At 41.3% G+C, this 12,767-nt stretch overlaps 1 protein-coding gene across 3 annotated transcripts in view; it reads left to right on the top strand.

Annotated features, from left to right (window-relative positions):
- sh3bgrl2 (SH3 domain binding glutamate-rich protein like 2) overlaps positions 1-12,767 on the top strand; it is a 104,163-nt gene that overhangs the window by 77,108 nt on the left and 14,288 nt on the right. For 2 of the 3 annotated variants that reach the window (XM_069887416.1, XM_069887419.1), the window contains one exon: positions 2,221-2,301. The exons of the other annotated variant lie outside the window; for it this stretch is intronic. In XM_069887416.1, the coding sequence (XP_069743517.1) occupies positions 2,221-2,301 (81 nt within the window). The remainder of the gene's footprint in view (positions 1-2,220; positions 2,302-12,767) is intronic. 3 annotated transcript variants of the gene reach the window in all.

The following is a 12,767-nucleotide window of genomic DNA, read 5'->3' as shown; positions in this document are numbered from 1 at the left end:
AAAATAAATAGTCAATGTTTTCAGTTAAGAGTTCTGTTCAGTTGTGACTTCTTTCAAATTCAGGGAAATGGCCTCTCTTTGTGTTTACATTTTGCATTAATTCACCTTAAATTCATCATTCAAGACTGTGGTAAGAATGAATTAAGGAGTAAATTTTGTTTAGAAAAAGTCACAACGTTTTAATTCTCAAAATAATTCAGGTTGAGATTTAGTATGGACCATAATTCATAATCTCATTCTTGCAGTGTACGCTACTTCCTGGACAAAAAAAAAAACACAGAGCATTAGATTAGACAGGCTTTCAGTCTGTTACAGATTCATCAGATTTCAGGGCTTGAAAATTAATGAGCAATTAGTAACAAATGATTGCTTGAATTGTCAGGTATCTTTGCCAGCTATTCAGCTGATGTGCTGTGTTTACAATGCAAGCACGAGGTATTAACAACAGCATCATTATACCATCTTGAAAATGTACAAAAAGTATATTAATTTGATTGTCTTACAATGAAATGCAATAATGTATTTGCATTTCCTGAGTAAAACTGCAGAAGAATCTCCAAGCCAGTCTCGAGTAGAATTCTTTCTTAACAGAGAGTATTGGTAGAAAATTGTTTGTCCGATTGGAGGCCGGTGACTAGTGGAGTTCCTCAAGGTTCGGTCCTGGGTCCACTATTATTTGTTATATATATTAACAATCTGGATGTAGGGGTAAAGAATTGGATAAGCAAGTTTGCGGATGACACAAAGATTGGTGGTGTTGTGGACAGTGAGGTAGATTACCGTAGATTAAAAGGTGATTTAAGAAGGCTGGAGGTGTGGGCTGAGAAATGGCGGATGGAATTTAATACAGATAAATGTGAGGTGCTACATTTTGGAAAGGCAAATTTAAATAGGTCATATACATTGAATGGTAGACAATTGAGGAGTGCAGAGCAACAAAGGGATTTAGGAGAGATGGTAAATAGTACCCTCAAGGCTGATACTCAGGTAGATGGTGTGGTGAAGAAGGCATTTGGAATGTTGGCCTTCATAAATCGGAGTATTGAATTCAAGAGTAGGGAGGTTATGATGAAATTGTACAAGGCATTGGTGAGGCCAAATTTGGAGTACTGTGTACAGTTTTGGTCACCAAATTATAGGAAAGATATAAACAAAATAGAGAGAGTGCAGAGAAGGTTCACGAGAATGTTGACAGGATTTCAAGGTTTGAGTTACAGGGAAAGGTTGTGCAGACTGGGGCTTTTTTCTCTGGAGCGTAGAAGATTGAGAGGGGACTTGATAGAGGTGTTTAAGATTTTAAAAGGGACAGACAGAGTAAATGTGGATAGGCTTTTTCAATTAAGAAAGGGGGAGATTCAAACGAGAGGACATGGTTTAAGATTGAAGGGGGAAAATTATAAGGGGAACATGAGGGGAAATTTCTTTACTCAGAGGGTGGTGGGGATGTGGAATGAGCTTCCGGCAGACGTGGTCGAGGCGGGATCATTGGTTACATTTAAGGAAAGACTGGATCGTTACATGGATAGGAGGGGACTAGAGGGGTATGGACCGGGTGCTGGTCAGTGGGACTAGGAGGGTGGGGATTTGCTACGGCATGGACTAGTAGGGCTGAACTGGCCTGTTCTGTGCTGTAAGTGGTTATATGGTTATAACAATTAACATGACAAATATTTAACTGTTATCAATAGAAATGTGATTTTTCAATAAAAGCTATTTTGCAAGTAATTTTCAAGCAGACAATTTATCTTTAACTGGCATAAGTTTTGAGAGTATAATTACATCCAGCTGGTTGCTCGATATTGCTGCTGCCTCTCAGCTCCAGCTCCATGAGTTCAATGTTGACCTTGGGTGTTGTCTGTGTGAAGTATGTATGGTCTGCCAGTGACCATGTGAGTTTTCCCTGGGTGCCCCAGCTTTCTTCCACATCCCAAAGATGTGCTGAAGTGTCCACTGTAAATTCCTCCAAGTGGGTGTTAGATGAACCAAAGTGAAATTAATGGCCATGAAAGAGAGGACAGGTCACAAAGGAATAACTGGCTAGAATGAGAATGCTCTCAGCTGGCATAAACTCTGAGACAAATGTCTTCTTGTATTATAAGTAAATATGAGAAATGAGATTATCCAACTAACTTTTTAAAATTCCACCCTTCCTCTCAAATGCTGTGGCCTATTTAAAAATGCCAAACTCTACATACTAATGCCCTCTCGGTTTGGTTCTAGGATTATGATGCTTTCTTCGAGTCAAAGGAAAATAATACAGTCGCCACATTTTTTGGTTTGAAACCAAAGTCCACATCACAGGTAAATAAATCCTTTAATTTGAAGTTTATTCTCCTTGTTTTTATTTTGCCTTCGTGAGGGCTTGGTAAGCGTCATAGCAAGATTAGTTCCAGCAGGATTGCAAACTTTGCCACAGAGATATGATAACAAATTGAATTTATATGCAGGAGAGGCACAGCTTCTCCCTCAAACCTATCCCACTCCACGCTGACCTGAGTACCCAACTATGCCTGCACTCATCTCCCAGGAGAGGTGTAAACCCAGGGAAAATAAAGGAAAAAGTCACAGAAATTTCTCCTCCCTCTTTTGTGCAGTGTATAGACAATAACCACACCAGCAGTGTGAGTATAAGACAGCTTTAATAAAGTAATATGTACACTAAGAGGTCTTGTCTCTCTGCAAGGCAAACCTGGAAGGGTAGACTGTAGCTCGGGACTGCATTATATACAAGGTCACCAGGATGACCCCTGGTGGCCTGGTGGTGTCATTACATATCACCACGTGCAGAAACTAGGATAAAGGCAAAGAGCAATTTAAAAAATATATAGCAAAGATCCCAAGATGAAAAAAAAAGTGGCATGAGACATCCTTTTGATGCAGCTAGTTGCTTTCTGGATTGTGCTCCCTAATGGAGTAAGGGGACCACTGTAAACAGATGTATTTATGAGGGTTCAGTAAGTACATGAAGGGAGACCAAATGTGAATATGAGAAAATAGTTGGGTAGCGGGATTTATGGGTTTGGCTCTGCTGCAGACATTAATTGCCCTAATGACAACCACAGTAAGTCAAGTTTAATTGTCATCTGATTATACAAGTACAACCCGATGAAAGAGCGTTCTTTGGTCCTCGATGCAAAACATGCAGACACTCAACCAGATAGAACATGCATACAGACAAACGTTACATAAGCAGGACAAGTATTTCGTCTATACAAATAAATATTGCTTGATGAATAAGAGAGTCTCAAATGGTTAATGTGAGCAGTTCCTTTCTTACGTTATCCCTTCTGAAATTAGTTCTTTACCACATAGGCAGTTAACTTCATTAAGAACTTGTTAAAAATATTATACAAGGAAATAAATTTACCCTTGGAAAGCATAGGCAAATAATTGAAAATCAACAAGAATCATTTGAAATCTTGAAAGTAATAGAAAAGATTGAGTATAATTTTAGTTGCTGTTGTATATAGACTTTAAAATGCAATCAACTGTGTAGAAAATAAATGGGTGTGGTGGTCCACCACTGACCTACTGCAGGGGGCAACCTCTGTACCTGGAGAAGAGCATGGGGACAAGACCACTCCTGGCCGGCTGTCAATCAGATGACCTGAATAGACCAAGCCACGCCCTGTCGCGTGTCAGTCACCCTCCGGGATAGAAGCCCGAGCCGGGCTTCACTCTCAGAGTTTACAGCAGCTCTCCTCACAGCTGGCTCTGTGGATGTTTATGTCGAATAAACCCTGCTGTACAGTCTCTTGATTTTGTGTGTTTGCTCCTGACCGACAGCGCACCACAATGGGTGCAAAATTTGGCTAATTGACTAGGAACAGAGAATGATGCTGAATAGTAACTTTTCTAGTGGGAAGAAAAAATGCAAAGGTGTTTCTCTGGAATTCATAATAAAACAGTGCTTTTGATGAATATTGAACACTTGGGCTTCATGGTGAAGATATAATTTCAAAGTTTGTAGATGGTATAGAATGCAAATGTACTAAACAATAGGGAGGGAATTTGAGACTTGTACTAACAATTTGGAAAACTGATTTTAAATTCCATCATGGTGGCCTGGATTTTAAAAAAATATATATCTTTAGTAATAATTGTTGTAAAAATTCCCTTGCGAAAAGGAAATTTGTCATTGTTGCCAATGTGGTTACCAACCCACTCAGTTATATCATGTCTGTTATAGTTAGAAGTAGGGATGAGGTCCTGAAAACAGATTGCATAAAGTTAGGGAAGAAGTCGAAAAGCAGGACCTCAAGGATGGCAATCTCAGGATTGCTGCCTGTGCCACGTGCTAGTGGGGGGGGGGGAAGGGAATCAGAATGAGAGTAGGGAGGAAGAATACCTAGAATGGAAGGAATGGAGGGAACAGAACATAAAAAATAAATGGAGGGAAGAAGGTAAAGGTCCTTGGTAACCAAAGGAGTATATGTGGAGGATATTTCTCTCAAATGCATTTATTTTAATGCAAGGAGCATTGTAAAGAAGGAGGATGAGCTTAAGGCATGGATGGCTACATGGAAATACGATATTGTGGCCATCAGTGAAACTTGGTTGCAGGAAGGGCATGTTTGGCAGTTAAATATTCCAGGATTCCGTGGTTTTAAGCATGATAAAATGGGGGGGTGGGGGAATAAAAGGGAGGAGTTACATTGCTTATTAAGAGAACATTACAGCAGTGCTGTGGCAGGATGGTTTGGTGGGATCTTCAATGAGACTATTTGGGTAGAATTGAGGAATGGCAGAGGCATGAATACAGTAATGGAAGTGTATTATGGACCACCAAATGGGCTGAGGGAATTAGAAGAGCAAATTTGTAAGGAGATTGCATATATGTGTAATAAACACAAGGTGGTAGTTGTGGGAGATTTCAATTTTCCAAACACCCATACAGTAAAGGGCTGGATGGGGTAGAGTTTAAGTGTGTTCAGGAAAGTTTTCTTAATCGATATGTAGAAGATCCGACTCGAGAGGGGGCAGTTTTGGATCTCCTATGAGGGAATGAGGTAGGTCAGGTGACAGAGGTTTGTGTTGGAACACTTTGGGTCTAGTGATCACAATAGTATTAGTTTTAGGGTAGTAATTGAAAAGAATCGAGATGGGCCAAAGGTTTAGATTCTTGATTGAAAGAAAGTAAATTTCAAGGGGATGAGGAAAGATTTGGAGGGTGTGGATTAGGATAAAATATTTTCAGGGAAGAATGTAACAGTTAAATGGAGGATATTAAAAAGAGAAATTCTGAGAGTGCATCGGTCTGTCCCCATGAAGATTAAAGGAAAGGTTAGAAACTGTAGGGAGTCTTGGTTTTCAAAAGATATTGCAAACTTGGTTTGGAGGAAGAGGGATGTGTACAACAGGTATAAATAGCAAAGAAGGGATGCAAAAAATATATACATCCTAAGAAGGAAATTAGAATGGCAAAAAGGAGATATGAAGCTGCTTTGGCAGGAAAAGTAAAAATAAATCCAAAAGGGTTTCTATAGGTACATTAAAAGTAAAAGAATAGTAAGGGATAAAATTGGGCCCCTTGAAGATCGGGGGGTAGGCTCCGTGAGAAGCCAGAGGAGATGGGTGAAATTTTAAATGATTCTTTTTTCTTCAATATTCATTAAGGAAAAGAATATGGAGCCAGATGAAGTGAAGAAATATGGGAGGGGGCTCATAGATAATATAAGAATTAATGAGGAGGTAGCGTTGGCTATATTGAAAAAGATCAAGGTGGATACATCTCCAGGTCCTGACCTAATATTCCCTAGGCCCCTGAGGGAGGTTAGTGAACAAATATTTAAAATGTCACTGGCCACGGGGAAAGTGCCGGAGGACTGGAGGGTGGTTCATGTTGTTCCGCTGTTCAATAAAGGATCCAAAAGTAAACCTGGTAATTATAGACCTGTAAGTCTGATGTCGGTGGTGGATAAATTAATGGAAACTGTTCTTAGAGATGGTATACACAACTCTTTGGAAAGACAGGGATTGATTTGGAGTAGTCAGCATGGTTTTGTACGTTGTAGATCATGTCTAATGAACCTTTTTTTGAGGAGATTACTAAAAAGGTTGATGAGGGGAAGGCTGTGGATGTTGTCTATTTGGACTTTAGTAAGGCTTTTGATAAGGTTCCCCATAAGAGGTTAATAAGGAAGGTGGAAACATTAGATATTAATGATGAAGTAGAGAAAAGGATTCAACAACGGTTGGATGGGAGATGCCAGAGAGTAGTGGTGGAAATTTTTTGTCGAATTGGAGGCCAGTGGAGTGGAGTGTCTCAGGGAATGGTACTGGGTCCACTGCTGTTTGTCATGTATATTAAAGATCTAGATGATCGGGTGGTAAATTGGATTAGTAAATTTGCAGATGATACAAAGGTTAGTGGATAGTGTGGAAGATTATGAAAGGTTACAGTTAGAAGAGTGGACTGAAAAATGGCAGATGGAGTTTAATGCTGATAAATGTGAGGTGCTATATTTTGGTAGGACTAATCAAAATAGGACATACATGTTAAATGGTAGACAGTTGAGGCGTGCAGTGGAACAAAGGACTTTAGGAGTCATGGTACATAATTCTCTGAAAGTTAAATCACATGTGGATAGGGTGATGAAGAAGGCATTTAGTATGTTGGCTTTCATAAATCAGAGTATAGAATACAGGAGTTGGTACATTGTGTTGAAATTGTACAAGGCATTGGTGAGGCCAAATTCAGAATATTGTGGGCAGTTTTGGTTACTGAATTACAGGAAGAATATAAACAGTATAGAGAGAGTGCAGAGGAGGTTTACGAGAATGTTGCCAGGGTTTCAGGGTTTTAGGGAAAGGTTGAGCAGGCTGTTCTCTGGTGAGTTGAAGGGTGATTTGATAAAGGTATTCAAAATTATAGGGGGGACAGATAGTCAATGTGGATAAGCTTTTTTCCACTGTAAGTGGGGGAGATTCAAATAATAGGGCATGGATTGAGAGTAAAGGGGGAAAAGTTTAAGGGAAACATGAGGGGGAATTTCTTCACGCAGAGGGTGGTGGGCGTGTGGAATGAACTTCCAGCAGTGGTAGTAGATGCGAGATCGATGTTAATATTCAAGGATAGTTTGGATCGGTATATGAATGGAAGAGATGTGGAAGATTATGGGTGAGATGCGGGTCAATGGGACGAGGTGGGAGAAGATGTTCGAAATGGACTAGTAGGGCCAAACTCGCCTGATTTTGTGCTTTAAATGGTTACATGGTTATAAAACCAAGAACAACTTCGGGAAATGCCAGATGGTCTTAATTCAGACACAGCAAAATTACACTCAGTTGAGTGTGGCCTCCACCTGCAAACATCCAAGCACAGTGTAAATAGGGAGAACTAGCATGACTTAGTCATGCTCAGAATCATACTGTGCAAATTCATTGTAATGCCTGGGTAGGTCGTGTCCCATCAGAGAAGGCAATACATTGATATGCAAATATCCGGAATCCTTGACATTGATACCAAGTCTCAGAAAGTTTCATGATGTCTGGTCAAGAATGGGCATGGAAATTTAAATACCACCTTTTATCCTATTCCACCTCCCAACTGATTAATTAGTGTTTTTGCAGGTTGATCAAAACTTAAAAAGAACCATTCAGAACAAGCATTTCATTGTCCATCACAAAGAATGACTTGGAAGCATCTTCACTGATAAAAACTAGCTAAGTCCTGAAGGTTGCAGATGGTGAGTGAACAAGATCAGGCAAAAAAAACTTGCTTATTCTCGCCCTTGCCGGGCCCCTCTATGGTAGATGCATCAAAGTTTAGATTTATTGTCAGAGTACATACATGACATCACATACAACCCTGAGATTCTTTCTCCTGTGTGACAAGTAGAAATTCTGCATGTCAGCATTGGTAGAGATGATCTGGCAACTCAGAACTGATCATCCCTAAAGCATCTCACCAAGATGTGTTTCCTCATGGTCCAGCATAACTCCTCACTCCATAATTACAATTAACCAAGGGATCAATGCTGACTCATCAAGGAGTGAAGAAAAATCTGGCAGGAGCAGCACCAAAAAATAATTGAAGAGCGACTAAAGCTGCAACTTGTTATAAACTACAAATACAGAAGAAGGGAGTTGAATGATCTTGTAACCAACAGATCAGATCAAATTCCATAGTTCTGCCAAATCTATTGTGAAGGACAAAGGAGATGACCATGGACTTCGGAGGATCAGGAATGACCACCCTCCACTACACATCAGCAACTCTGTAGTAGAGTGAGTGAAGAGCACCGAGTTCCTTGGAGTTCACTTAACTCGTGACCTATCATGAACACTCAACATCTCCTCACTTGTCAGGACGGCGCACCAGCAACTGCATTTCCTGAGAAGACTGAAGTGGGCAAGGCTACTGGCCACCATCATGTCAATATTCTATAGAAGCTCTATCGAGAGCATCCTGGCTGGCTGCGTCACAGTGTGGAATGGTTGCTGCAGAGAAATGGATCAGAGATCAATCCACAGGACCATAAGAGTGGCAGAGAGGATCACTGGAGTCTCCTTCTCTTTCCTCCCTCCCTCCCCCTCCCCTCCAAATTGATGTGATCTACTGATATTGTTGTCTGAAGACGGCGTGCAAAATCATGGAGGACCCCTTCCACCCTGCACATAGTATCTTTCAACAGCTCCATCTGGGAAGAGATACAAAAGGATCAGAGCCGGCATCACCAGGCTAAGGAATAGATTCTTCCCATGGGCAGTGAGAATGATGAATGATCAAAGGAACTGCTCACACCAACCATCAGAGACTCTCATATGTACAAAACAATATTTATGTATTTATTTTTATAGATAAAATATTTGTCCTGTATATGTATTATTTGTCTGTATGTGTGTTATGTCTGGTTGTGTCTGCATGTTTTGCACTGAAGACTGGAGAACTCTGTTTCATTGAGTTTTACAGTCCTATGACAATAGACTTAACTTGAATGTTTGTGGACAATTAAGCAGCTGATTATAAGATCAGACTGTAAGAGCATCCCCATCCTGAATGCTGTTGTGCAGCTCCAAGCAACAAGAAATACAAGGCCAAAACTTCCACAACCATCACAATGTAAAGTTCAGAGTGGATGATCCATCTCCGCTTCCTCCAAAGATCCCCACTGCAATAGAAACCAGTATGCAACAAATTTGAAGCTCTCCGCACAATACAGTATCAAGAAATAGCCAACATCATTGGATACAGAAAAGATTATGGAATCCGATCCAACAATACTATCTACTTGACAAGTGGAAGATTGTCTAAGTATGCCTTATTCACGAAAAGCTGGAGAATTCCAAGATGTATTCCAATCAGTCTATTTGCCTAGTATTCCAATCAATCTATTTGGATACTAGGCAAAGTTATGGAAAATGTTGTTCACAGTGCTTTTAAATGGTGTATTTTTGCCAATAACCTGCTCCACATTATCTAGGACCATTCACTTCATCATGGCCTTGGTCCAAAGATGGATCAGGGAGCTGAATTCTACAGGAGAGGTTAGGGAGGCTGTTTTTGTTATTAAAGTAGCATTTGACTTGTCAAAATAATGCTTATAAATCAAGGCAAAAACACTCCAAGTCATACCTTGCTCAAAGGAAAAAATGTTGCAGCCACAATAATCTGCCCAGCCTGCCACTGTAGTTTATGCCTCAGTAATTTTGTATTTCATTTCTGATCTTGTGCCGTCTAAGTTTCCCTCTTTTTCACTGTGATGTTGAAATCAAGTAACGTACCTATGTTAATTATCGTATGAGCATCATATGTCAACACAACTCTTGAGTTTGGTTTTTTTTAAATGCAAATTCAAATAAATAACATTCATTAGAGGAGTTTCTTTTACTGACAAAATTAGAGGAGATCAGATGTAACATCACCATCAACATTTTTAACGTTAACGTTTGGATATAAAATTATTTTTAAAACAGTTTGGGTTTATGTTGTGAGATTATATAGAAATTGATTAGTTAATTGTGCTTTGAAACACTGCGAAATGATGATGAAATAATTATATTTTTGAACAGAACAAATGGGAAATTCTTTGTTTGAGCAGGAATTGGAAAGTTGTGGGCAGGAGGAGTATGGAGGGAGCAGGAATGGGAGCATATTCTATTATTTCTTTACAGGCAGTCCCCAGGCTGAAGATGTCTGATTTACAAACAACCCATAGGTATGAACTGGCAAGCTGACTGGAAGTAGAATGGTGTCAACTTCTGATTTGAGCATGGTTGAGTCAAATTTAAATAAAAATATTTTTCTTAAACAATAAGCAATCTGAGGCAGTGCTTGGAAAATTCCATTTCTTTAGAATTGATTATTTTGCTTCAACTGAATATATAACCAAAGTGTAATTACAAATATCACCTACCTCCCAGACCCCAAATGCCCACCATCACTGACCTTCCAAAGTGGCTTTCCAACCATCCCCAGCCACCACAGGCCAGATCTCCCATTACCTCTGATGTGGGTATCAATCTTGGCCCCCGCTGCCTGTAGGTGGAGCTCCTGATGCTTCCAACGTGAGTTTGCATCCCAGCCCAAGGTTCCCACACCCCCATCACTAACCCCTGTCCCTGACGACCAGGTGCTGGAGCCACCGTTGCCTCCACTGGTGACCCCGACTGCAAACATACCGTAACCCCAGATGCCTCTGTTAACACAGGTCCCACTCCAGACCAACACCATTCCGGTGCTCACGCTAACTCCATCACCAGTTCCCACACCAACCTCAGCCTCTGCAAGGCTGACACCATGGAGGGGGGAGCAAGCAAGCAGGGGGGCGGGGGGGATATGAGTGAGCGGGAGGAGGGGGGAGAGGGGGAAACACAAAAATTACAAAGTCAGCAAAAGCCATTCCTGCTGTTATTTTACCTACAATGTATAAAATGGGTCAGGCCAATCAAAGAAGGGAGTAATAGTTACTCCTTTAGGACCTTATGACCTAAGGTCATACATTACTATATTATTGTATTATCATGTACTGTTATTATGTTTAAGATGTTTTAGTGTATTTGGGAAGGGATGGCATGATGGAAGGGTGGGTGGTGATTGACAGGGGTGGGAACTGACGGGGAGGGTGACCGACTGAGGGGTAGTGATTGATTGGGGGAGGGGGTAATTGATGGCCGGTGGGACTACTGATGGCCAGTGGCGGGGGTGGGGGAGAGACACTGACGACCAATAGTTCCTGTGAGTGCGTGACGTATCACTTACTGAGTCTTCATGGGGGGGCAGATCTTAAATCACCGGATCGGCAGTTTAACAGGTAACTTTGTCCCATTAATCGCACCCGGGTCCCAGGGGGGCTACCCGGGTCCCAGGGGGGCTACCCAAGTGCTGCAATTTGAAAGGGGCTATTGTTGCTAATGAAGCCAAACTTATCTGTAAACTTGATGACTCCGTTGGACCTGGATCTGGTGTTACAGTTGTGGGTCAGTAACATGAACAGGAGCTGGCTGAGCACACAGCCTCGAAGTAGAATGGTGTCAACTTCTGATTTGATGATGCTCGACATTCTGCTGCCGACCCGGACAGACTGTGGTCTTTCCATTAGAATCCAGTTACAGACAGGAATGTTGAGTCCCAGCCTCTGGGGAATGATCATATTAAATGCTAAGCTGGTCAATGAACAGCAGCCTGGTGTATCAGGCGTTATTCTCCAGGTGGGTCAGGATGAAGTGGAGGGACAAGGCTATAGCATCATCAGTGGAACAGTTCCACGTGTAGGCAAATTGAAATGTATCCAATGTCTCTGAGAGGTGCTTTTTTATTGATTGCATTCTATCACTAGGCGCTCAAAGTATTTAATGATGGTGAAGGTCATTGCCACATGGGGGGGAAGTAATTGAGGCCTGATACTGGTGATGGTGGCTGTCTTGAAACCTGTGGGTCAATATATTGCTGCATTGACGTGCTGAAGATATCCATAAGGACCTCTGTCAATTGGTCTCCGCAGTCCTTCAGTACCTGACCAGATATGTTGTCTGGTCCCACTGCCTTGTGTGGGTTCGTCACTTTGGATAGGGTTCTCCTCACCTTGGCCATGGCTAATCAGAGGGTGTAAGGGTGTCTCGGAGGTTTCTTCAGCATCTGTGTGTTCTTCTCATCAAACTGTGAATACAAGATGTTCAGTCTGTCTGGTTAGGAGGCGTCATTGTCTTTTACTCGTAAGGTTGTCTTGTGATCTTCTATGGTCTTGATCCCTTGCCACATGCGCCTCTTGTCACCAGTGTCACACAGCTGTCTCTGAATCCTCTGTGTACCCATGCTTTGCCTTCTGGATTGCAGAGTTCAGCCCTGGCTGATCTCAGTGTACTCTTGACTCCTGCCCTGAAGGCAGCATCACAATCTCCGAGAAGTTCCCACCCTTTGCTTCCAATCAGGGTTTTTGTGCAATTTTTATACTGAGATTTGTTTAAAAATCTTTATTCGGTTAGTTATACAGTTTTTAGAATTATCTGTTCGATCCTTGACTGTATTCAAAACTGAGCCAATAGGTTTATTTTTGCAATGCTAGAGGAAAGGTTGAGGTAATAAAAACGGGAAGCAAGGTTTCAAGAAATTCCAGGGAATCGCAATGATATTTACAGATCTCTAGATTTTTAGAGTTGCTTGCTCATCATGTTCAATTCTCAATTTGAACTAAATGGGATTTTACACAGTAAGGAGTAACATCTGCTCTCAGCTCACTCAGAAATATGAAAAGCCCATCCTGTGGGCAGAGGCACCACCTACAGGGTGATTCATTAAACTGCATGGGAAATGAGCTTGGCCCAGA

This window comes from Narcine bancroftii, chromosome 6, assembly GCF_036971445.1.
Source record: "Narcine bancroftii isolate sNarBan1 chromosome 6, sNarBan1.hap1, whole genome shotgun sequence".
Classification (NCBI taxonomy): Eukaryota; Metazoa; Chordata; class Chondrichthyes; order Torpediniformes; family Narcinidae; genus Narcine; species Narcine bancroftii.
The sequence above is the reverse complement of the archived record's forward strand: the minus strand, read 5'-3'. Positions and strand labels throughout refer to the sequence as shown.